This window comes from Elaeis guineensis, chromosome 5 (assembly GCF_000442705.2).
Source record: "Elaeis guineensis isolate ETL-2024a chromosome 5, EG11, whole genome shotgun sequence".
Lineage (NCBI taxonomy): Eukaryota > Viridiplantae > Streptophyta > Magnoliopsida > Arecales > Arecaceae > Elaeis > Elaeis guineensis.
Genome location: NC_025997.2, coordinates 25,744,775 through 25,771,232, shown reverse-complemented (window position 1 = coordinate 25,771,232; position 26,458 = coordinate 25,744,775). Strand labels below are relative to the sequence as shown.

At 35.9% G+C, this 26,458-nt stretch overlaps 2 protein-coding genes across 8 annotated transcripts; both read right to left on the bottom strand.

Moving 5' to 3' along the window:
- Nucleotides 1-429: 429 nt before the first annotated feature.
- Nucleotides 430-16,128, bottom strand: LOC105045207 (kinesin-like protein KIN-13A). 7 transcript variants are annotated; one of them, XM_019850832.3, is made up of 14 exons: nucleotides 15,935-16,127; nucleotides 15,772-15,846; nucleotides 15,472-15,695; nucleotides 14,785-15,006; nucleotides 12,805-12,984; nucleotides 11,225-11,329; nucleotides 10,748-10,825; nucleotides 10,511-10,592; nucleotides 9,208-9,370; nucleotides 3,950-4,279; nucleotides 3,609-3,827; nucleotides 2,941-3,505; nucleotides 2,752-2,817; nucleotides 430-994 (listed from the first exon to the last, which is right to left on the bottom strand). In XM_019850832.3, the coding sequence occupies exons 3-14, from the start codon at nucleotides 15,625-15,627 to the stop codon at nucleotides 812-814; spliced, it is 2,349 nt and encodes a 782-aa protein (XP_019706391.1). In that variant the 5' UTR covers nucleotides 15,628-15,695; nucleotides 15,772-15,846; nucleotides 15,935-16,127; the 3' UTR covers nucleotides 430-811. The 7 variants fall into 7 exon arrangements, with proteins under 7 accessions (XP_019706391.1, XP_010921689.1, XP_029120448.1 ...); XM_010923387.4 differs by having other exon boundaries at nucleotides 15,776-15,846; XM_029264615.2 differs by having other exon boundaries at nucleotides 2,705-2,817; nucleotides 15,776-16,128.
- Nucleotides 16,129-20,363: 4,235 nt separating this feature from the next.
- Nucleotides 20,364-24,295, bottom strand: LOC105045206 (probable E3 ubiquitin-protein ligase BAH1-like 1). The gene is made up of 6 exons (XM_010923384.4): nucleotides 23,971-24,295; nucleotides 22,000-22,244; nucleotides 21,562-21,816; nucleotides 21,012-21,149; nucleotides 20,793-20,851; nucleotides 20,364-20,713 (listed from the first exon to the last, which is right to left on the bottom strand). Exons 1-6 carry the CDS (start codon nucleotides 24,158-24,160, stop codon nucleotides 20,608-20,610), a joined length of 993 nt encoding a protein of 330 aa, XP_010921686.1. The 5' UTR covers nucleotides 24,161-24,295; the 3' UTR covers nucleotides 20,364-20,607.
- Between the last annotated feature and the right edge of the window lie 2,163 nt (nucleotides 24,296-26,458).

Here is a 26,458-nt window from a genome sequence, read left to right as displayed (position 1 = left end):
AATGATTGTGGTAAGCCTTATTCGGTTTCTACCTGGCCTTGAGTACAGTAAAAGGCTGATTTGTTTCATGATATTGTGTTGGGTTTGAATTTAGTTTGGCACGTAAGGTTTATCCAGCACAATCCCAAAATGTTTTTTTTTTTTTGTCTAAAAAAACTTTTTAGTTATTATGATACGACTGATTTGATTGATTGTTATCAAAATTTATGCTAAAAAAAAATAAAGCAAACGAAGTGCTCATCCAAATAGCTTCTATATAATAACAGAAAAATTAAAGCATGATCACTATTTAATAGATACCTATTGATTAAATCAGCAAGTAATTAAATAACAAACTATTTCGTTCTAATAATCAAAAATCCAGTTTTATATGTATTTGTAAGAAAAAAAGGACTTTTTGAGATTGAATTTGAGAAAGAGAACAACATGTTAGAATCTCAAGCCCCAATGGGCCTTTCTGTTTAAGGAGGAAATTGTTATAGCAAAAGTACAACAGGAGATCTTACCCAAAAAAAAAAAAAAAAGGACAACAGGAGACAACTCTTCCTGCATTCATTCATGCCACCCTCCCACACACCCAATCAGGTCTTGCATGACAAATTGAGCAGCACTGAGCTGGAGATGTGAAATAAGATTAAGGCTTCCCTCCACAGTCCAACCATTAACTCACCTATTCAAGCAGGATGAAGACCGTTTACAAATGATTTCCTAAACACAGATAATATTTTATGTTGACACATTGAGAATAAAAGGATTACAAGCCAGGGACAGGCACAACTGGCCAACGGCAACAATTACATCTAAAGAGAGACTACTGCAGGACCTTCTTACGGCTGAGGATCTCCTGTTCTTTTAGGCGTTGTTGAAATCTTGCCAACCGGGCCTGAAGGCTCATCAGACCAGCAGCCTTTCGCGAAAGCATGAAGCTTAACTGGGTAACATAGTTGTCAATGGGGTTGCCTGGTTGGTGTACTGCCGCCAACAAATTCATCTCCTGATAAAATGCAAATCAGATTGAGTTAAGTAGCATGCGCGCGTGCACACACACACACACATACATATAACTGTAGCAATCATTATCAGGTCTTGTCTGTGGTAGCCCCCTTATTCTGAATATATGACTTATTAAAGAAAACTTGCCAATCATAAACATGTACGAAAAATCATTAGCAAACACCTGCGAAACCAGGGACTTGGATCCAATAGAAAACCAAGCACCAAGCTGATCAACTTTGCCAAACATATGGACTAGCAAAAATTATGCATGATGAAATGATCATTATTCACAGCTTTGAACATGGTAGAACTATAATCAAGGTTTCAAATGCCAGTACTGGACCTCGTACTTGTTTTTCACTGGGACAGTATGGTACAGGCAAACTGATGCAGGGAACCAGACTGCAACCCATACTGACACACCATGTACCAGTGCCAGAAACCTGCCATGGTACAATACAATTTGTACAATCTTGTTCCAAAAGTATTTGAAACCTTGATTGTGGTAGCTTTGTTCATTAGATAATTGATTCAACTAGCAACCATAAACATATCACAATGGAATGGGGTGCTGCTCCTAATCTACCGTTGTTCTATCTTCTCTCTTTCCCAGTGGGAAAAGCTGTAACATAAGTCAATTTCATTTCCCTAGTCAAGCAAAGATGATGCAGAAGGTAGGCTCAGACACTTATCCAAACCAATCTACCCAACCAACCCTAATACCCTATCAGTTGCATCTACTATTCTACGTGCAAAAGCAGTCGACACAGCAAGTCTCCGACTTTTTTCCAATTACCATCTAGAGCATGACATATTACCCACCAAACCAGAATAACAATGGTAGTATTTAAAGTGTTTGGCATAATACAAGTCAATGGGCTCCAACTAATAGGAAAGATGGAAGAGCCTTCCACCCATCCATGTAGATGAAGGGTGGGGCAAATTTAAGGGGCAACAACCAAAATTGAAGAAGATTAGGAGTGGGATTGATCGTTCAATCTCCTCAATTGTCTTCACTAATCAATCTATGCCCTAAAATCATTTTCTCATTAAATCTAGACCTTTGATTCCTGTGCACCATATATCAAACAGGAAAAAAGTGCTAACCAAAATGGCATCTAACTAATGCACCACAAATTGCATAAGAATGCTGAAAACATATAAAATTAGAATAGATAACTAGCTAAAGCTGGAAAATACCAATGGGTGCACAAAAAATAAAATAATAAGAAACAACTAATTCTAAGCTACATCACACCCCAATACATTTCAAGACAAGAGAGAGCATTTGAAAGAAGCCATCATGCGTTATGTCCGATTTGTGATACTGTAGGCTGATATCAAAAGTGGCTTCTCATAATTTTATGAGATTTAAAAAAATGGATAAAAAACACTCCTTTCTAGATTCTCATTATTATACATGTGCCATTAATAATAAGACATGTAAAGAACAACCTCAAAAGCCCAAAATTTTGAAGCTAGAAAATTTTTCAAAATTCTCAAGATAAAATGAAATTATATTTAGACAAAATTGAAAATCTTGGAATAAGTAACATGACATATTCCACAGACGAGCACAGCCATGAAAATCATGGTTGCATTCAAGCAAAATGGTTTGGCAAACATAAGCTTCTCAAGTAAGGAGTAAAGAATGATCTGAGTTTGAAAAATATTAGATATACACACAACTAATATAAAAGATTTTTACCTGACAAAGATGTAAGAAACTAACAAAAGGCTAGAAGGTAAACTCACTTCACGCACAATCTCCATCGTATTTTCAATTTCTTTTCTATGAGCTGATATTAGAGCGTCTTCTTCCTATACAAGACAAAGAAAGTTAGAGAGTCTAAATCAAACAGAAGAATAAAATAACTTCCATGACTTTGAAATTTAAACATGCAAAAATTTTAAATTCATATACACTGGCAGAGGTAAGTGTACCTCAAGTATTGCATTGATTTCCCCACCCTGACAAGAAATTTCCTGCTCATATTGCTTTGGTGCAGCATTAGCACCAGAATCATACATCTGCTGTCGTTGATAGTTTTTGACAGGCAAGTCAGGCCCACTGTCTTTTCTGGGCCAATTATTTTGTTTCTCATATTTTTCTTCCCTACATGTTTTTCTACGGGGAAGTGGAACCTTTGGTACACTTTCTTCATCCTGAGTACTAAATGAGTTCTGAGAAGAAGAATATAATCTATGACTAGAAGTACTGATATAACTATTTTTTATGTTAACCTGACCCCTCTCCGGTAAACTGGATGTAGCCCTACTTTCTTCCCTTCCATTAAATGGATAATGCAACATCAAACCAGACGAGCATCTCTCGGTCTCAGACATTTCTGCTGCCATCATCTCTTGATTTTGCTCATATTCATAGGTATCCTCTGGTTTAACAGATATAGGATTTGCCAATGCTGAAGATGATTCCTTGCTGGATGGTACTTGTGAGCTTGCAGCCTGGTCCCTTCTGGAATTGCCACTCTTGGATAGACTTTTGACCCTGTTTAGTTAACAACTACCATTTATTAGAACTTAGACACAACAAAACCCACATTTCTCAGTTTTTGACTTGCTTTCCATTTGAAAAATGAAGCTAACCTTACCTATCAGCATATCTCAAAGTATTTAGTGTGTGTTCACAAGAACCTGAATTTGGGGAAATGCAGGAAATCATAACAGTCCTGGAATTTCCAACAAAGGAGTCACGAAGCACCTCTGTTAGTTTGCTGCCACGAAACGGGATATGAATTTGATCATTGTCTAGTGCACGGATGCATTCTTTTAGGGCCAAAAGACTCTTGTTTATTTCTGCACCCTCAATCCTGAAGTAAGGAAAACAAACAGATAAAGAATTCAGAGAGAACCAAAGAGTCTCCCCTTAATAGACAAGTCACATAGTAATGAACAAAAATACTAAAAGCAAAACTTTTGAATAAATACAGACCTGGTCTGGCGGTCATTGTCAGTAGTATCAGCCCCACGCTCACTTCCAGCAAGATCTATAAACGATATCTTCCCAATAAGCTTGCCGCCCTTAGACTTACTGCCATTATTGTTCCTTTTGGTGTCATTTACCTCAATGTGCTTCTTAATGGCAAGTTGTAAAATAGCATGAGATCTAGATGACTCTTCATTGGCTCCGGTGGAGCCTGTACTTCTTGCCGCATTCCCTTTTTCAATGAATTCTTTAACAATCTGCACATCTGAAACCTCAAATTCCTCTAATCCAACAATACAAACTTGTTGCCGCCCATCTTCTCTCATGCATAGTTTCCTGATAAAAAGCATCAGCATAAGAACTTACTTTAAATATAAACATTATGATTCTATATGTAGAAAAGCCAAAATTGAATGGGGGAAAAACCAATAGGAGGGAGCTTATGAACTAGCCAACAGACTATACAATATCACAAACTACATATGTATTCAAAGAACTTCATTTGTATGTAGCAAGGAAAAAGCAATTTTCTAACATCAAGTTGAACATAATAATGAGCAAAAGAAATTTTATTTCAACTATTGATGCAGGTAATATGATTGTTTCTTCAACAACCTTTCCAGTTTTGCAGAATCACTTAAAAATTTGGCAAGTTCAGCATATACTTCATGTCATGTCATTGATAGTCCACCTAGCATATCAACATATCATTAGCATTATGTTTTCTTTCATGGCTATGCCACTTAATCTGCAAGGTTCTATAAAAGTAGCAGCCAGTTTGTTCAATTAGAAGACCAGTGAATATTGATAATTTAAATGACTTGCAGCAAATCTTACATAAAGCGAAAACAGAAAGCAAATATGCTCATTGCATGAGCATGCGTGAGATTGGGGGAGTCGGGGTGGGGGCTGCGGCGGGCATGGATTGGACCCTTTTGGAGGAAATATAGATGTTGTAGCCTTATAGGCAAAATATCATTTAGTTAGCTTTTTCAATCTAAGGGATGAGGGACGGTTATTTGTGAATCCTTTTCCTCCCACATGCAAACAAAGGAAACAGATTCAACTTCAGACTCATGTTTCAGATGAGAGGAATACATTGTGACTGGGATCCAAAGTCAAGTACATGGATTAGGAACAGTAGACTATTCGTAATAGGTACCTCTACATGCCTTGCAAGTTTTAGCAGTTTTGACAGTTAGCTGCAGTTTCAGTTCTTATGGTCCAAAACTATTGGGCAATATAAAACTTTTTCCAAATTTTTTTAAAATTTTCAAATACTATTTCAGAAACAAGGAAGCAGGATTTTTTTAGTACTGTAGTTTTGCTTGTTTTGACAGTTTTGGCTGTAGTTCAAGTAACAACCAGAATCTCATCCAAAAGGCCTGCCAGAAAGTATTATTTGGGTTCCATGGCCAGATCTACCCAGTGCGCAAGCAATGTGGGACTAAACGCATGCCTATGGGTCTTCATAGTTCAATGGTTCTTGTCCAAAGCTACATAAAAAACATTAAAACTATTTTCAAAGCAACAAAAAAAAAATCAATGAATCAATAAAAGAGAAAAACAATATATAACCATTAGAAGGTTAGATTAATATAATTATTTAGCAATAGTCAAAGGCAGAAATTTTGAGTGGTCATAGTATGAAGTCCAAGATTTCAGTTCAGGCATAAAATATGAAAATAGCAAAAGAATGTAGTTAATGACTATCACTAGCAACAAAAATAACCATAGCAACCAAATTATTTAAGCATAGAACTAATTTTCATTCTTGCAAATAACGAATCATCAACGTATCAAGAAACAAGAATGGATTTCAAAAAGATCACCAAATCAGTAGCAGAACCAAAATGCTTATAAGTGTTCATGCTAAAATCTAAGAAATCCTACATGTTTGGTTGCTTTATACATAGTTAAAGCAGATTGTCACCTAAATTTGTCTATTTTATGTAGTGAAACAATTATGCTATCAACAGCTCATGTCAGCTCAAAATTCAGCTCAATCTTGGTTCACCCAACTAGCAAACAAGCCAAACATAAGCTGGATTCTTTAGATGAGCAAAATGAGCTTTGTCTACCTAACTCATAGTCAGCTTGGTTTAGCTCAAAATACAGAAAAAATACATGAATAATTATATTTAAAATATATATTATTTTTTTATAATTTTTTAATAAAATATTAATAAGTTCTATGTTGTGAAGCCTATATGTTAACCATTAAATCTTCATATAACGGCTGCAATACTTGTTCGGTTGATGGTTGTTTCCCAGTAAGCTTAAAAGAACTAGGGCTTCTTTCCCGCACACATACCCTAGGACACTCACTTTCTTGATTTGAAATGATGCCATTAATGCTCCTCTCCTCTCCCATTTCTTCCCACCCTCTCCTTTTCTAGTCCCTAGATGCCAAATCCCACCTCCTTCCTCTGGTTCTCCCGCCACCCTCCTCATCTTCCCTGCAAATCCCTAAAAGCTCCTTTACAGTCCTGATCACTCAAGCCCTCAAAGATGCTTCAAATTTCCCCAACTTTCCCTTATTCCCCAATTACAACAATGGCGCTCGAACGGATACTGATGGCAATGACTAGAGGTGAGACGGTGCCATCATCTCTATATCTGTGAGAGGCTCCACACCATACATCTTGTAGTCAAAGTTGATAATGGTGGGGGTTTCTTAGAATTGACTACAGCTATCCTTTTTCCCCTTCCAGCAAACCTAATTAGACAAGTGAGCTAAGCTCAAGCTAGGCTTGAGCCACCACATGAAATTTTGAGCCCAGCTTACCTTTTTATGCTTAGAAAAAATATTACACCCCGGGCAACAATCTATAATTGGCATGCATTTCTGTAAGAAATCCACCTTTTTCCTATTTTTCATAAAAACATGGAAGTAACAAGTGAAAGATTGACATTTATTGATCTTCAAAAGAAAATGTTCGTAAAGTTTAATATTCTCAAGATTTTGGGTTAAAGGAGATTTTTCATGAATATGAACCATTTGTATAGTTTGACCACCATTACATAGAAAGAAATGGAATGCTTAATTTCCCTTAAACTTCTTGAAATTCCACACATGAATACTTTCCAAACCTAGCCAACTATTGCAAATTCCATGTTTAATCAAATAAAAATGCTTCTGAAGGCTCAATATCAGCCACCAGTAAGCTCCCTTCACTAACAAAATAATATAAAGGAAAAAAAGGAATAAATCCAGATTAATGCTAATAGGTATTATACACAGTTTCAACCAGAACCAATATTCACATTAGCCCAATCCTTGATACAACATTGCTTCAATCAAATCCCCGCCCAAACCAAACAATTAATCGAAAAGTTTCAATTTCACACAATTTTTAAAATGAGCATGTGAATGAAGTTTACTGGCAGAAATAACAAAACAGTGGATTCATATAACAAGCGGCTACGTCTTGAATCCTCTTAATTTCATCTATAGCAGTGAAATATAGGAAACTGTGACTTATGTTGCAGTGTCTAATTAGAATTCATCTGCAACACCAGCTTGAGTAACTTAACAGTGACAAGATGAGTAAATAGCAAGAAGAGGAAACAAATGATAGACATGAAGTGTGACACAAAGACAACAAAAACAGCAATTATTTCACTTACACTAACATTGCAAGTACATTCCCCAAGCCCATCAAGAGTTATTTTATGGAAGGCACAAGGAAAAAAAGGACACTCAAAGGCTATAGAATAATATGTTAACAATTTTACCTCTAGGTTAGGAGACTCAATATGCATAAAAGGAAAAAAAGCAAAATCTTAAAGAGGGTCCAAGAAAGAAAAACAAGCCATTCATCAATGAGAACATAAGGAACATCTAAGGCTCCAACACACATAGTCACAACCACAAAATATGACAAACTGACAATTCTAGAAGAGATACTCATATCCTTACCACCTAAGTCATACAGAATCTATATCCATTTCACACACTGTATCTTAAAAAAAAGAGAGGAATGAATATGAATCAGACAAATTAAAATCTATATTTTCTTGTCCAGATATGGTTATGCAACTACAAGCCCAAGCATGGCCCATGGGAGCCTTCAACCTACCCAATTGCTGAAAATTCATCCATAAATTTACAAATTTTCCCGGGATGCATTGCCAAATGACTCTTAACCTACCTAGTCTTTCATTTTGTTGACTTTATCTAAGCTCTTAGCCTTCTAATTCCCAAGCAACTTTGACACTTTTGGTTTGATTTGAATCTCTACATAAGCTGCTATACTTATTGTGTATTATCTAGCATGATAAGATAAAGTTTGTCAAGTAGCAAAAAACTGTAAGTTGCCCTTGTCATATAGCCAATCATAGATACAACATCTACCTAAGCACTTTTTGAGAAGAAAACAACAAAATAATGCATTGCATCAAACAAATATTATTCTATTGTTAATTTGCCTAAACATCACAAGAAGAATGCATAAAATAGTAAGTAATGTCTATATGGGTTTTTTAGAAGCTCAAATTTTTAGACGTTGAATTGAAATCCAAAAAGGAACAGAGTGCTCTTTTGGAATTTGACAACCTCTTCCCCTGTCACTTCACTTTTATTCTCTTCTCCTTCTCAGAATCCTTAACCTCGCCAAGTATAGAAAGGTTTTGGTTCAATCCTTATCTTCTACCTAAACTAGCAAATTAATTTCCCTTTCTCATCTTTTTATCAATTAAGGACTTGTATCTTCTTTGCTCACACCTGGCATCTTCTGCCTCAAATAATACAATTCTCCAACAGCCAATCAGAGTTACCATTAAAATATGGACTGAAAATATAAATTAAAAATATCTATAAGCCACATTAGTTGGGTCATGAATCCTATGAGACCACATGAGGTAAAAAAAAAAATAAGACTTTTCTGGAATGAGAGAAAAAGTGATCCTGTTTTTCTTATGTATCCTTTTACAGATTAATAAACCACCACATGCTAAGGAATGGATTTTGAGGGACAAAAGAGGGAGAAGGAAAATAAAAGTGTTTTCGTGACAAGATAAATAAACTGCTGAATCTTAGGAAACAAGTTTGATGGGCAAAAGGAGAAAAAAAATAACCAGTGCATCTATGAAACTCAGGTAAGTTTTATGGTCAAACAACTCTGTTGAGAAGAAACATTAAGGAACAAACAAAATCAATATATTGATTGTTTCCAGGTATCACTAGTAGCTGGATAAGACATGATCAATACCAAATGCAGAGTACAAATAAAATAAGAATTAGAGGTCAGGAGGACAATGACCTCCTATCACTAAGAAGATCAAATAGCTTTCCACCATATATCTCAAAGTAACTAAGCCACAATCTGAGTTTCTGATTGCGGTAGCATGGTTGGTGCAACAATTGAACAATATCTTCCGAAGCTCTGAGTGGTAAAGGTTGCATTGTGTAAGTTTTGCCACTACCTGAAAACCATTTTAAAGCAGATGCTAGAGTTATTCAACAAGTAATAGTTGAGTTCCAATAACCACTAATAGTACAAAAGTTAAAAATCATGGTGAAAAGTATACCTTTAGTGCATTCAAAATAATAATAATAATATATAAAAAAAAAAAGCGAGTTTACAAACATTACTACAAAGTACAAACAGATGGGTGAAGAACGTCTCTACATCTAACACTATAAAAGGTTTCAGTATATAAAATAGATCAGCATGAGTATTAGGACAACAGAATTAGAAAGACACCTTTGGAAGATGGAAATTGATATAAGCAGACCAGTATAGGATATTTAACTCTGCAACAAGAAAAAGCATACCAGCCTCCAGACTAGTGTCAAGAGAAGCTTTTACCAGCTTCCAAACAAGCATCGCAAAGACAACTTGAAGCTTTTACCAGAAACCAAGTTAATTGTTCAGATGCAAAGCAAGAAGGGCATGAGGCATAAAGCCAGAAATTTTTTAAGCTATGGTACCATTTGGCAGATGGGTAGGCCTGCAGGTAACTCGAGCCCTCTTCATGTCTCCTCAATGCTATAGTGAACTCCAAATTATGGACCCAGAATAAAGCTTAACCTGATATGGTCGATCATTGACAGTGAATACCTGTATTCTGAAATGAATTTTGAACCAGGGGCCAGATAATGATTTGGAGTAGCTGATCAGTTTCACTGTCGGAAGGCTTATTTTCTCATAAACTTTCCATTTAAATGGGATGTAAGACTATTTTTACTTCCCCCCATTAGGCTTCAGAGTTCCTTCAGTTTTTTCCCTTCTCAACAAACTCAAGTGTAAGATTCATTGTGGCATTAAGTTTGCACATGATTTTGTAAATATGTCATAACATACTATTCCCATACTTGTACTGGTCGCATTGCGCATCCTATTCATTTCCTTTTTTGCAGTTATATCTCCATGTTTTAGATACACGGTCCACCATGTCCATATATGCATAGCTGTATCTCCAACTCTTTAAACCAAATAGCGAATTCCTATATTAGATGTCCATAACATCTCAGATATTTAGAATTAAAGAAAACATTTTAAGGAAATGCATATTTGAATTGTCAATACATGTAGATGATTTAATTCCCACATGTCAAAGCACCTGTTTGACCATATGCAAAGCAAGTGGCTTTTGTTCGCCGAAATATGGTTGGGATAATTGGCCGCACAGTGACACGATATACCTGCAAATCAAGTATGAGAGGATCGATATTACCATAGAAGATGCAAACACAATAAAAATTTTACTACTTACAGCACAAAAACCACAGAAACTACTGGGAAAAAACAAGTGGACCAATAAATCAACATAGGAATAGCATACTGAGAGATGACTTACCTCATCATTGGTGACATGCTCATCCAGAACAGCATCGAAACAAAAATCATGCTTCTCCACATATGCAGTCAAATCCACCTTCCAGGTCAAAGGAATTCATCAATATGCTAAATACAAAATAACAGAGAAGGACATCCATAACCATGCGACAAATATGTTATTGCAGGGATATTTTGTTTCATGTTTTGCAATTTACAATAGCAAGACATAGTTGCACAAGATTTGCCAGGAAACTTGCTTAAGTATACTTCAACAATCTCAGGTGGCCTCATTCATATAATGAATTGATAATATCTATAAAAGCTATACGCTTTATACATGGTAAATTCAATGAAGTAGAGCAAATTCACAGCAACAAAAGATAATAAATAGACAGCAAAATTCATTGAAGTAACAAAGTAAAAGAATACATATTGACCTCAGATACAGCATGAAAATGTATCAAAAGTTTTGCAGCTGTAGCAAAGCAAATCAAACCTTTAATTTAGGTTCATGGACAGTTAAATATGCAGTATCATTTACAGTGACGATATCGTCCTCCTTACGAGAAATCTCCTTCTTGTTCAGAGGTCTTTTGCGAACCTATAAGACAAATAAACAGACAGCCATTAAACTTTACAAACTTCATAGACTTGTAAAAAAGATACCAGAAAATTATATAGCGTGCTGGAGAATAAAATGATCACCATTGCACCAGCTTCTCCTTAACCTCATTAATATCGTTGAAGTATATAGTAAAAATATGCTTTAAAATTTTATATGATAAATTGGCCTGATAGCATGAATTTGATTCTGTCCCCATCAGATAACAAAAAGTCGACACAGAAAATGATAAAAAGCCCTATGACATATGTACACAAAAAGAAAGGCTCTACGAACAAATGATGCATCTTCTTACATATCATTTTCTTTTCTTTTTTTTTTTGAATGGAATTTTCGTGTATCATGATGCACCTTTTTACATATCATTTTCAGTTTCATTTCATTGTTAATTTATAGGCTGACATATACACCACCCTACTGGTTTGAAAGTACTGCGCACAGCCTGATCTTGAAATGTATGTAAAGAAATACTAGGACTTTTGCAAGATGAAACAAATTTGATCATGCCATTGCTTTGGTGCATAGTCTAGAACATTTCAGCTGTCCTTTTCATTCCTCTGAGCTTAATCTGTTGTCCTCCAAAAATTCAGAGGGCAACTGAAATACTTCCTGCATTTCATTATATGCATCAAATCATTTTTGTCTGATGAGGCTGGTGTATGCATTCCTCTGAATCCTTAATACTAGCTGCACTTGTAATAGGACAATTCGAGCAATTTAATTAGAAAGCAATGATATATACTCGTTTTTCTTAAAAAAAAAAAAAATAAGTGTCAAGCTAACTGTCCAATTGAAATGCCAGAATAAAGCCCACCGCACGAAGAATTGAACTATGAAGTATGCTGGTGTTTAAGGAAAATGGGCTGGTTATGACCCAGCTAAAAGGAGAAAACCTATTTCAAGGGTATCTTTGCAGCTACACTGAAAACTTAAAATCTTTGCCACCATTGGATATACATAAATTGAAATACGTATAGAAAATCCTGCAGCTGGTCCAAAATGTGCTCAGACCAACAAGACCTCAGGGGCCAGATTCTGAGCATTAAGCAGTTGTGTGATTGCCCCTGCTATGATCGCCATAGCCACACTCTTCCTAATCATAAACCCATGAAACAGGAAGATATAAACATAAGCTTGTGAAAATGAAAATAATGGATTATATGTGCAAATCCTGCAGAAAGAAGTAACTTTCACTGAGAATACAAATGGCATTACTTTCAACACAACTTAAAAAGATTGCTTCTATCAAAAGATAGCACACAATGCTAAGTTGCAGTTTAAAAGCTATGCACATGAAACAACCTCGAAGTTGGTACAGATGTATGCACAATACAGAGCACGCTTTAAGGGAAAAAAAGGCCTAATGTTAGAAGCAATCAACAAGCATACTCTGTTGTCTGACATATTCAAATGGAACATATACTATCAAGCAACATGAGATGCACTCAGTGTACCACAACTTTAATCTTGGCAACATTGTTCTCCTTTGTAGTCGTCTCCTTTTCACTAGCTGATGCTACAATGTTGCCATCCATTTGTCCTTGTTGTTGTTTGTGGGTCATTGCATCAAAATTATCATCAAGCCCATTAGAAGGCATGAACTGTGGCAGCTCAAATGGTTCAGACATTACATGCTGCAAGAAAGAAAGGAAACTACATCACAGTCACTGTGTGCGACAAATAAATCTATATCTATATCTATCCATATCTTTTATTGAAAAAAGAAAAATGGCGCTATCAAAGTCAGAAGGCAGCTAAAGGAATTCTAGACAGAAAAAGGGTTTTGTGTGTCCATTAGCATACATAAAAATGATGCATGAAAAATCTTCTTCAGATAAGCATCACCTGAAATTTACTTAAATGGATAAAACAAGTGGAAGGCCCACCAAAGGCACCAATCTAGTTCCCCAGCCAATATCAATGTCACCTATCTAGTTCCACACCAATATCAATGATAATAAACACATAAAACCACACTACCTCAAACAGTAAGAAAATGGAGGAGCTTACCTTCTTGTTTTATCAACCAAAAATGCATAAAAGTATATCATAATTTATGGGCAGCAATCAATAATCTTAAAAAGGTAGGCTCCATAAAATTATCAGAAGATAAGCAAAACATTACAGCTTAGATTCAAACAAACAAAAAAACTCACACTCCCATCAACTTTTTTCTGTTTGCAATTCCTCATTGTACAACACTCAATGGGTAGGACAGTGTGTGTTTGTGCCCCAAATCGTCCACCAAACCAGATTCCTCTAAACTGTTATATTAGAAGCTAATAAGCCAAAAATATAAACAATGAATTGTTACTTGATGCAAGATGCCTTATTTAAGCTCGTACAAAAGGAAAAAAAAAAAATGTACGATCATGCCTGATCATGGACCCTAATTCAAAATGCTTAAAAAATAAGAAATTTTGAAACATTTTCACATTCTTTTTCAAATAAACAATCAGTTTACAAAATAAGGTCTATAAAGCCTCTGACATATACAAATTATTAATTGTCAATGATGGAAACTTTTCTTCGACTTTGAGCTTATGCTGCAGCTGGTAAGGCTAGTTTTGGTACCAGATACATCCTAAGTTTCATTGAAGGCTTGTCTCTTGCCTAAAGTTTTCTTTACCAAGAAAATCTCATTCATTCTCAAGGTGTTGATGCAAGTTGATATCATGTCATAAATCCTTCCACAGTACTTTCTTGACCTAGTTATGTGATCCATATCAAAAGCAATTATAATGGAAGGCTTGGATGACGATGATAAAGACTTCAACCAAATCTTCTTAGTTTCTTTGTCCTTATTTTCACCCGGGCTTAAGATATCCATCTCATACAAGATTAAGAATTTCCTTTTTGTGGTATTAATTGGGCAAAGAACTTGCTCGAACTATTTGCAACCAAGTTGGGAACATATGTGCTCTAAGTAAGTTGGTGGGTTTATCAATCCTAAGATAATCATCCAAGCCCATCTATATAGACCTCTCAACCAGATTAGGCATCAAACTAGGCACAATAATCATTAACTTTTTGACTGGTTTACAACCCTGTTCTTCATATAGTGTAGATTTCTAATACTACTCAAATATCTTGTTTTCCCTTTTCTTGAAGCACATTGTTTCTTTATTCTACTTTCTAATGTTCTTTTCAGTTAGCAACTTAATGTTCAAAGTGAAGGTTTGTTTAAAGCAATATGCCAGATTCTAGTCCTGTACTAATTAGAAAAGCAACAACAATATAATAGTTAAAGGACTAGAAAGTCTAAGGCGTAGTAAGCTTAACATTTTCTTTGAAAGAGATTAAGTTATAAAGCCCTTGGCATTTCTCTGAAAGTGATGTATTAACACTAATATTACCATAGACAAAGGGAAGATGTGTAAATGTCATGAGTATGTCTGGAAGATAAAGCTCTCAGCCTTTATCAACGATCATACCTCGGAAAGAAGCTCGGTATCATCCACAGCGTGAAGATCCAGAAGCCCAGCTCCGATCTCACCTCGCAGCTCAGGTGAACTAAAGCCATCTATCACACCTGGTGCCCCTAAACCTTGTGTTGTTGGAGAGCATGCTTCAGAGCGAAATTCCCCATTGAAGTTCAAGCTTCTCAAAAGTTTATAAAGCTTCTGTTTCTCCTCAGCACTCTGCGACCCATAACCCTACAAGCCACATCAACGAGCCCCACTTCAATAATTTATACTCGAACATTAAGCCATCTAATCTCACCAGCAAGAAAGGAACAAAGAATGACAAAATCTCAAAATATTATTTCAAATGGAAAAAAAAATGGTCAAATTCACTATCCTTCTCTACTAATAACAATCAAGTATTCAAACGACAAAGAAGACACCAACGAGAATGCGAGCGACCAATATAGCAAAACATGTCAAGAAACTCATTTGACAAATATGTTAATTTATTGCTATCATATAGTTTTAACTCCATAATGCAGACCAGATATCCTAACCAAGTGCAAGGAAGCAAATAAATTTTGAGCGCAACGACCAGTAAAAAAACTGTCTTTTCTCTCAAACAATGTCTCAAGGAGAAAGAAATCAACATATGTTGAAAGCAAAAGAAGAGTCTGGGCTCCGTGAAGCAAAGAAAGAGATGCTCTCTACTACCTGCATAAGGGCATTAGGGGCAGAAGCCAGCGGCGACGCCAGATGCTGGAGCCCGGCGGACTGGAGCCACCGAGCCATGACTGCCTCTCCGGCATCCCCCGGCCCCACACCAGGATGATGGTCGTAGAGAGCCGCCCCGGCGTTGCTCTGCTGCATGCGACCGGCGTGGCGCTGCGACCTACGTTGGGGCGCCAATTTTTTCACGCCTTACGGAATGCAAACCGCTGCAGAAAGAGACCAAGATGAGATCTTGCAAAACCCCCAAATCCGAATCCAACGCAGTGAAAGAGAGAGAGATACCCACAGGGAGGGGAGAAGTCGGCGATCGGGAGAAACATTCGACTGAGGCGAACCGGAGGGGGTCCACCCGGAACCCTAGATCATAAACGGCAATGTGGGAGAGAAGAAGATCGGATTGGGACTGGAATCGGCAAATCGGGAGAGAAGAGAGGCGGCAGCTTACCAGATTCGTGGATTCGACCGGAGGAGGAGGAATTGGGGAGGGAAAGGTGGGGCCGGAAATCGTGAAACGAAAGGCTAATCTCGGCCCTTTTGGATTGGAGAATGATGGCGGGGAACGAGCAGGCGGGATGGGAGGGCGGCCCTCCCCTCCCGAGATGGTGATGTGATGGTATTTGTTTGCGTTTGGGCGGTCCGGCCCTGAAGCAAGGTTATTATTCTTCATGGGGAAGAAAAAAATAAAAAAATAAAAAAAATAAGTTTGTTTCTTTCACGTTGGATGGTCACCCTGCGATGCAAGGCTGCGTAAAGACATGCATACCCTTGGGATAAACGTTGGGATTTTATATTTTACTTTCTCTTTCTGGTAAGCTTAATTAATTAATTATTTAAATTTTAAAGCATTAGCGATGCACTGTTCTATTTTTGGTAATTTCGTTGAATTTTTAATAATAATTGTAGCGATGCCTTGGAAAACCTTCTTTAACCTGTTGGGCTCACGTGAGATAGACCTTCTGTCAAGCACTGGGGCATCTGTCGATAACAATTTTTGTTTATTATGATGCATGCGTGTCACAAATTTTAAAGAGACAATGCTCATATTTAAAATAATTATATATTATTTATAATATAATAATTTATATATTATATATATATATATATATTTTTTTTTTTTTTATGTACTGATATTTTTATTGAATAGACTTCGTACGATAAGATTTTTTTTATTATAATAATTATATAATCAATTTTTCGTTGTTCATGATACATATTTAGATTTATAATTGAAAGATTTTTTTTTATTTGGTAAAAAAAAAAATTTTTAATTAAAATAATTGACATAAGTTAACATGTGATATAGTATGTATCATGTTTGCTTATTTTTGTAAATGAATAAAATTTTAAATAGGACAAGAAGCATATATTAGCAATTAATCATATCGACTATTTTTATCTACGAAGATATTTATATAACACAAACATCACGAGTACAACAACAGCAGCAATTAATTTGATGTAATTATAACTTAAAATTGATCCTACTAGTTAAAAAAAAAATTGCCACCCTAGTCACATCTCTCCTTAAAAAATAAAATTTATTGATTAAAGTTATAGTTGTTGCATCTCAAGTATTTACATATAGACAAGAATAATGCCTTATGAGTATCTCTTTCTTTTTTCAAAAAATAAAAAAAAAAAAGTCTAATCCAAATAACCACCGTTTGAAGTAGGGAATGATAACATTAGGATAATTTACTCAATAAAAAAATAATAATTAAGTAGCACATTATGACGATAATAGTAGAGAGATGAAGCTTGTGTCATTGATAATACATTATATTTAGATCAATTTTATATTTTATATTTATATATTATTATAAGTGAAAAATATATAATTCAATTGTTCAAGGCTTGAAAAATGAAATTAATAAGATGGTTGCATACAGAATCAACCATATGATTGCAATATGACATGATAAAAGAATAGTTGTATTCAAATGATAATATGAAAGGAGAATGCCGCCACCAATCACATCTTAGATCTTCGACTTTGTTTACTTGTCTGATCCAGTAATTTGGGATCGATGCGGTCCATGAGGAGCTAGTAGTGAAAATCAAGCCCTAAATATGCTCGAGCAATCATCAAATTCCGTAAGCCTATCGTGATCTCGATGGAGATCTGATAGATGATTTTTAGCATTTCTAAATATTTATTTATATTTTATATATACATAATTTTTTGCATCTATACTGCCATCAAAAAATAAGTTAATATAATTCAAATCACAATATATAACATGTTATTTCTGAAAGCAAAAATTATTGGTTAGAATGATTCTACCACACGTATCTTGCACCATCTAATAATAAATTAATATATTATCTATTATTAAAAAAATTATATTTTTCTTAAATTTAATTAAAAATTTTAAATTAAAAAAAAATTAGATAATTTTTACTATTTCGAATAGAAGAAAGTTCATTTCCTTAGATGGTGTGTGATTTGTTATTGATTGATGAAAGATATACATGGTAGAATTGTTCTAATCAATGATTTCTCTATCGAAAAAGTCCAAAATTTTTCAAGGCCAGCCTTATCATTTCTATTAAAAAAATTAGTTGATTACACATGGTCACGACCATCATGCCTAAGGTGTGGTAACACCTTTGCATATTTTATGTTTAGATGAAATGAGATTTCCGACTTTGGATTCGAAACTCAAGGAGCCAAAATGTAAAAGCTCGGGACACTTCAGGACATCCACAGTTCACCCACCAAGCGTCCTCTTTCACCCAGGATTCTCTCTTCATTGCCGATTAAAGCGTTGGCCATTTGTCTTCACGTGCAGCAGCGCTGCGAGACGTTTTAGCCTTGCTCTTGATGGGGTGGCAGGAGGTGACAGGATTTTTGGAATAGACCTACAGGACTTGCCCACACAAACCCTTTGACATTGGTTTATTACCCTGGAGAACCAGTAATACTGTTCTTAAATCAAAAGGCTCAGCCAGATCTAAATTCTTGAGAAAATATCTCCCAAATTTCCAATCAAAACCTTAACAATTTTGGAGGAGGCTTGAAACAATATTAACACTAGAGGCTTAAAACAATGAAAAAGGCCTGGTGTCATGGAAACTAGAGCTAGCACGGACCACTTCACACTCATTTTCAGTCACACAGGAAACATGAAATGATATAACCATAAAGATCCGAGACACCATCCATGCAAGTCTTTACAACAGAGCACTGCCAACTCCATAATAACCAGTACTGCAAAGAGGGGATACATGAACACATGATCACTCTAAGCAAGGAGGTGGAAGAAAAGAGTTCAGGAAAGTTCAGAAGGTGCCGCAGAAGCAAGGAGGCAACTGGATCATTCCCTATTCTGCTCCAAAAGCCTCTTAGCATGGACTGTAAGCTAAGTCTTTCATTCCCTATTCTGCTACAAAAGCCTCTTAGCATGGATTCTAAGGTAAGTCCAGAATCAACTAGCAAACCTACTTCTGGAATGTATGGACAAGGTGATGAATACATTCACTCTCAGAATCAAATTCAGAATTGGAAATAGCAAAATGGTTGACTTTAAGAGCAATAGGTGGCTGCTATACTTTGAAAGCCTGTATGGATGGTCCTGTAAAAAAATCCTGTAGGAATCGGACCTGTTACCCGCCTAGCTCACAGTCTTCTAAAGTGTCGATGGTGTCCAAGATTAAACATTTGTAGGAAGAAAACTAAAAAAGGATCCACGTGCAAGATTTGGGTTGGAAAGATGCTGGCTTGATATAGGCCATGTCCAAGTGAGCTGCTCAATCTTCGAATCCAACATGAAATCCAACAAAATCTTGCTGGATTTCCCATACAGGCCCTAAAGCGGCGGAAAATCCGAGGGCTAAGGTGTCTGGTTAGCAATCAGTAGCAAATAATTTTTGAAAGGGACCTACGACAGATGTTTGTTGCTGAGGCCTGTCACCATCCAGAAAATTCTCTTCTAAATCAACAAAAACCTTGCTTTAGCAGTGGCAGAGTGAGGCGCAGGTGGTTCAGAACAATTTGGAATATGCCCATATACCTTTTCAAGGTTAAATTCTTCATATGGCTTCACGTCAAAAACAGAGTTCTTACAAAAGAAAAGAGACCATCCTATTCAATAGCCATTGACAAAGCCACTAAGTGCATAAAGAACCAGTGTCAGGCGACTCAGGCCATTCAAGCAAAGGCATTGCATTTAGAGCATCAGTCACTAAACCAAGCCATCGCACACTTAAATCTAATTAATCATGGCCAGCAGAACACAATCATTCGAGATCATTGTTTACAATTGCAATTACAGAAACAAGGTATTGCAGTATGAGTTTTATTATCCCTGGCTGCCAAGAAATCAAGGGCTAAAAAGCTCATAATAGTATTCAACTATAAAGCATGGTGCAAACCAATCAGGTTGGGATTTGTGCAATATTCAGTTTGGGATTGCAGAATCCAAATTCACCTTGAAGTTATAAAAACAGATTATCACAAATGCCCCCACATTTATGTGGAATATAAAATATATTTGCATGAATTTGTGTAAAGCATGGTCAGTATTTAATATGTCTAGAATAATAAACCTTCATATAAATCAATTTTACACTTTTGTATCTAGTGATTCTGTAAAAGAATAGTCTCATAAGCTGATTTGCATGCATACCAACCATAGAGAAAGGGGTGTTTAAGATATCAACTGTAGCTGCCATGAGAAGATATTGATAAATGATGAGTTTGTTTATATCCCCAGCATTTATGTACTTTGACATGAATTGGACAAGATCTTGTGTGCTAAAAGAGGGGGTCTAATGTGTGCTCCACATGAATCTTCCAGTAACTAACACAAGGAAGCTCATAATTCTAGATTTTGAGGAATGAAACATTCTAGAATCATCAATCACATCATCCGTTCTCAACGATGACCACACAACCATTTTGTAGAGAGAACGTTTTATTACAAAAAGATGGCATGAATCAGTTTTCATGCTTCATGAAACCCGAGCAGACCAAGTTTGAAACCAACAGAAGGCTATAAAGGTATAATCCAACTGACCATAATTGCTCATTTATTTACAAGTAGCAATAGGAAGTGATAGTTAAACTGGCAAAGGAGTAGTTCATGCAGTGCCAAAAAATAATAAGCCGACCTACTTTCAGATCCCCATGAATGCTCGGCACTGGGATTGCCAGTGTTCTTTGGTCTGGCGAACACGCTCAACTCTTTCAGCCCGAAGTCGCTCCTCCCAGTAGTCAGGGCAGCTGTTTGAGGACATGCAGTGAGAAAAGATTCTTTGGAACTAAAGCAAATCAGATTCGAAGCTTTTTAATAAAAGTATACCTTCTGCTTAGCAAGATGTTTAGCTCATCTAAGTGTACAGCACCTGCATATACTCCTGCCTGGAATTATGAATGAAGAAAATAACATCCCGTCATGTAGATGTTTTTTTATATTTTCTGAATGATTTAAGAAAAATTCTACTCTAATACAACACCATAAGCAGATATAATGAGACATTATACATATTCAAATATAGAAGAAATTAAGCAAGAAATGTACCTGTCGACATAAAGGACATTTTGCTTTAGGATTTACAGACTTTAGCCCATCCACTATCGTTACGGATCCAGCAGAACAGCAACACATATAACAGAATATGTGGCCACAACTGAGAGAAACAGGATCAAATACAGTGTCCTGTAGAATGCCAATATAAACTTTAATAGGGGGAAGTTGGACTGGGAACATGTAGGTGTCTAATAATAATAAAGAAACCAACTTAGAAAGCAAACAAATTTTCTAATTCTCCATGTCCCAAAAACATATACTAAGCAGAGTAACATGGCATCACTAGAGAAGGACACAAGACAAGTAGCAAGTTATAATTACTTCAATACCCTGAACAGAGATAAGATTGCAGTCTTAATCAAAAATACCACACAATTGATCACAAAACCCAGACATAGTGCAACTATGTTTCCTTTTGTTGGTCCTAAAATTGGTAAGGATAGACATGATTTAGACTGGGCTTCTGTCTCAAGTACAGAATCTAAATGTTTCAAAAAAATAATAAGGCAACAAAATCCATGGTGCAGAATCCCGAACTCACCAAACATATGGAACATGTCAAATCAATGTCAACCTTCATAGAATCAAACAGGTCACAAGAGAGTGTCGGCTTGTCATCATCAAATGAGAGCGAGCAGTCTTCAAATAGCCCCATGACAGCCCTATTGTTGGCCTTGCTTTCCCTCAAGTTGATGTAGAAGGCCATTAGCTCACATAGCCATGGAGACTGCAGGATCTCAATATGCATTCTCTGGGCCTGCGATCTGAATGCTTGACCTTGCTTTGAGTAATGAATCTGTACATGAATGGTCCATGTTAAGCAAATATTGGTGTCAAACTAGAAGTGCTATCATATACTGAGAACCTTTTCAAATTTGAAGTCGTGGAGTAGAATCAATTTTCCACCAAAGGAAGAAAAAAAGGAATTGACCACCGCATATTTCCACTAAACCAAGTTACTGGAGATCAAGTGGCATACCTTGTCGTATTTCTTTAAAATTTTTCTCATTGCAATGGAGTTTATAATAGCATATGTGACCAGGTCTTTTCCTTCTTGGATCAGAGCTCCATGATTTCGGTGAGACTTGCTTCCAAACCACATAAAGTACTTCCTAAATCCTGAAGCTAAATGAAATTCAAGCAACTTCTGAGCTCGTTCATTGAAGCAGCCAACAACAGCTGACATCTCCTTGAGAAGGGAGGGAAAGAAAGTGCCATCACACACTACATACGAATAAAAAAAACAAGTCAATTTAAACTAAAGGAATGGCATTATTATCCATGAGATTATATAGGGAGCTAAAATGAACCAAATAACTCCCTTTTCTGGTAGATTACGAACAAGAATTATAAGACTAGAGGAGAAGTAATTTCAGTTGGTAGAACACCCATATAAACTGACAAGAAGACTAGTTCATGGGCCAAAATGGAGAATCGTCTGCAGATAATATGTTGGCCAAATAAAATTTTAGTTTGGGAACTTACAAGCAGATAGGGATAACAATGGTACTTCATCCAAATTATAAAGTTTAGGAAAAACATAGAGGTTAGAGATGTTAGAATTTGCTAACAAACATGACAATTGTACCAATCTCAAGGCCCCAGAAGTATAAATAAAAACATATAACATCTGATTGTCTATCACTATTGATGTGTAAGGAGAAACTATAGGCTTCTGCCAAGATAAAACAAAAGATAAAAGATAAAAGAAAGATAATTGGGTGTTTCTCTATACTCAATGAAATAATAGACGTTATAGTCATTTGGTTCTACTATTCACTTTCATTTTTAGAACCATCAGAGCAACTCATTATTGAATGAGGGAAAGGAAAACAAAAGAATGGACTTGATATGTAATAACAAACAAAGAAAGGAAGACCAATCAGAAACAATCATTCATTGGCAATTTTCTCTTCTTTGCTTCTCATGATCTCTTCGACATAAAAAAAATAAAAAAATAAAAATAAAAATTTACAAGAGAAACAGAAACATAGTCAACAAAAATCTTTCCTTTCCTAAGCATTAGTCATCAGATATAAAAGCTTTTTTTATTACCATGCAGGAATTGAGAGTAGGGAAAAACGAGAAACATTACTTATAGTAGTTTAAGGCACTTCCCATGACTTCAAGATTGCTAATAACCATGCCATGAAACTGATCCATGACTATGACCCAAAAGAAACAAAACTAAAATATTAGAACCAATTTATCTTGAAAATATTGCTGTTAAAGAACAACATTCCAAGGAAATATTACTAAAATATATTAATTTCAATTTTGTGGAATGTATTAAAAACAAAATACGCCTTTCCATGCATTCAAGCTTCGCTTCAAATTCCACTATATCATCATAATAATTGTTGAAACAGAATCATGGTTATATCACTCAATATAAACGAGACCAAGCAAAATGAATAAGTAATCCGAAAGCAAAATCTAATAGAAAAGGTATATAAAAAATACAAAACAGAAAAATAGGTTTCGAAGAGATAGTAGAATATGAATTCCCCTGGACCCAGCTTAGCAATTGTCTTTGATTTTTTTTTTTTTTTTTGAAAAAACTTCTTTTCCTTCAATACAAACAAAGACCGGCATTACCATGGCAAAAAAATGAAAAACCAAAACAGAACCCAACGTAGATCTGATAAAGAGAATCCAGGAGGAACCAGGATATCCATTCCCCACCCCTTCCCGCATTTCTTCCAGATTCACAATTAGATGATAATAATTAAAAGGACATGAACAAAAAAAAGGACAAAATTAACAATTGCACCTTTTTCTTTCACAAGGCAACGTAAAATCAATTCGAACATCTATTGCACCGACTCCAGCATTCAAAACCAGAAACAATTTCTTTTTTTTTTTTATTGATCTAAACGAAACCGAACAAAACTAAACGAAAATCAAAGCAAAAATCACGCCCTTTTCATTCAAAAAGGTGATCAAATACCTGGGCAATGATCAGGGCATCTGTTGCCCCCGTGCGGGCCTTCTCCTTCCTCCTCTCCGTGCTGGTTCTGTGATTGGCAATCCTTCCGGCACCGCTTCAAGATCTTCTTGAGCTTCTTCAATCCGACCCGGGGGAGCTCCTTCTCCCTCCTCCCCTGCATGTACTCCTCGTACCTCTTGCAGAACTTCATCTCCTCCCCCCACCATCCAACCCACCCCAAGATTCCACCTTTAACCAATTAGATTACAAAATACGATCCCAAGATCAATAATACACGGCGAGAACTGGAGAATATTTCGAAGCGAAGGACAGAGGAAGCAATATAAAGAAAGAGAAAGATTTCTCGACGCCGTGTTCTTGTTCTGAATTCGTCGTATTTGGAGCCTATTTCGTTTTTGTTTTGGCTTCGAATTGTTTGATCGTTATCCAACGAAAGCGACACGAAATCCCCAGGTGGACGTAAGCGGAAAGGCAGGGACGAGGCGAGAGATGAGATGAGATGATAGCCGATATCTCGGTAAGGATTCGGCGATTCGGTCGTTTTAGATCAGGAGAGAGCGAGGGCGTGCAATTTACGTAACCTAGAGAAGAAGGAACGTTCCAGGAATGGAACTAATGGTTGCCAGAATCACTTCATGCCTCATTATTCGTGCCTGCACACCAGCGGAGACACCCAATATTTATCAGGGATGTTTTTGGATCACCTTGGTGAAAAATTGTGCATTGCAAGCTAAACTAATTTCTCAAGTGTTATTCGCACAAAAGGCATCATGATTCTTGGTGGGTTTATACTCGAAAACATGTGGATCGATGATCATGAGATGCATGGCATGTGTTTCTTCCTAAAATTTGTTGTTATTTCCATGCGCAATACTGACATGGTCGCATGTAGTTAACCACTTGTAGGAAAATATCTCGCTAAATTAGTGGAGTATAAGGGCCTCACCAGCTTGGTTGGTTATATTTGAGAATACGTGGACCAATGATGCACGCCATGCATGCTGTGTGTTCGAAAATAAATTGCTATTTTACGTGCAAACTTTTACATACACAGTTTTGTGCACTGGCATGCTCATATCGAATTGACCATAAGTTGGAAAATATTCACTAAATTTAGAGATTGGTAAATACGTGAAACAATTATATGTTATGTACGGCCATTATCAAAGGCTCAAACCTTTTATCAGAGAAATGATTATTACTTGTGAGCTTCTATAAGGATGGAATGGTTGTTGTTGATCACTGATAATTTATTTGTTAATGAATCTTTGTTCCATAGAGAACGAGAGGTTATAAATTTTAAAATTATTTTTTTAATAGTGATGAATCAATTTTTAGGAAAAGGAAAACATAACCAGGACATCACCATGGTGTAAGATAAGATCACCCTTGTACAGCCTCAAGCTTTTGTTGAAATTTTATGATACAAACAACACCCCTGGAATGGGCCTTTCCAAGCTAGGGTGCCGGCTATTTGAGGCATATTTAAATTTCATAATCAAGGCTCTAGCTAGGAGGAGGTTTTGCTCACATATATTGATTTTAATATTATCCCAGAATTCGGTGATGAACTCAAGGAAATTAACTAAATCAATTTTATCATTTAAAAAGCACTTAGTCATATTGAATTGCCATGTTGCCCTCTACTGTTTGAGAACTGATGAGAGGCAAAATTTTGCATGCATGCGTTATATTTTTCACTGATTTATACCATCCAATAAGCATGTATCATGGAAGCAACTCAAATTTCCTTAAAGCATGAGCCAAAGTAGAACACTTTTTTTTCTTTCCTAAATCGATCGTAGAACACCAGGAATGTTCTGGCTACCTTCTTATATATTTTTTTCTTCCGTGCTTGCCTCCGCGATGGACCTTCAAGATGACCAAACATTTAGGAGGACTTGTGCACGTAAATAAATAACTATATTTTTTCAAAGAAAATAGACGAAAAGTGTGACAAAACGCGTGCGAAAAGCTACGGCCAAACGTAAGCCTTGCGGTAGTTTCCGTGAAGCGCGTCGCGAAGTTTTGCGGAGACCGTATCGTCTACGTGGAACGCGTTTCAAATCGATCATCCAACTACGAGGGTTTCAGCTGTCAGAGCTCCCGCTTGGCACGCTACAAACAAAACCAAAAAAATATATATATGAAAAATGCAAAAAAAAGATTTAATATATATTTTGATATTTTAAATTTTAATCATTATTTTTATTTTTTATTTCATAAATATGATAAATGAACATAATTTATTTTATTATTTTACATTATTTTCAAAGCTTTATTATTAAAATATTTAAAATTAATTTCTGTGTTTTCCTATATTCATATAAAATTTTTTATTATAAGCTCTCTAAGTGCAGATAAATCATAATTATTTTATTTATTAATAATAAAAATAATAATAATATGTGGTTCAGAAATATTAATATTCTTATATCATATTTTTATCTTAAATAATCTTTTATCATTAATATTTAATATATAATCT

What these genes read in the sequence shown, in the direction of transcription:
- LOC105045207 (XM_073257776.1), bottom strand. Translation starts at nt 15,627, where the DNA reads ATGCAGCAGAGCAACGCCGGGGCGGCTCTCTACGACCATCATCCTGGT. An exon ending in ATACCGAGCTTCTTTCCGAG is followed by an intron (nt 12,985 to 14,784) that starts GTATGATCGTTG and finishes TCTTTCTTGCAG; the next exon opens with CATGTAATGTCTGAACCATT. An exon ending in GACAATGACCGCCAGACCAG is followed by an intron (nt 3,828 to 3,949) that starts GTCTGTATTTAT and finishes TCCTTACTTCAG; the next exon opens with GATTGAGGGTGCAGAAATAA.
- LOC105045206 (XM_010923384.4), bottom strand. Translation starts at nt 24,160, where the DNA reads ATGAAGTTCTGCAAGAGGTACGAGGAGTACATGCAGGGGAGGAGGGAG. An exon ending in ATGCCCTGATCATTGCCCAG is followed by an intron (nt 22,245 to 23,970) that starts GTATTTGATCAC and finishes ATTCGTATGTAG; the next exon opens with TGTGTGATGGCACTTTCTTT. An exon ending in AATGTCCTTTATGTCGACAG is followed by an intron (nt 20,852 to 21,011) that starts GTACATTTCTTG and finishes TCATAATTCCAG; the next exon opens with GCAGGAGTATATGCAGGTGC.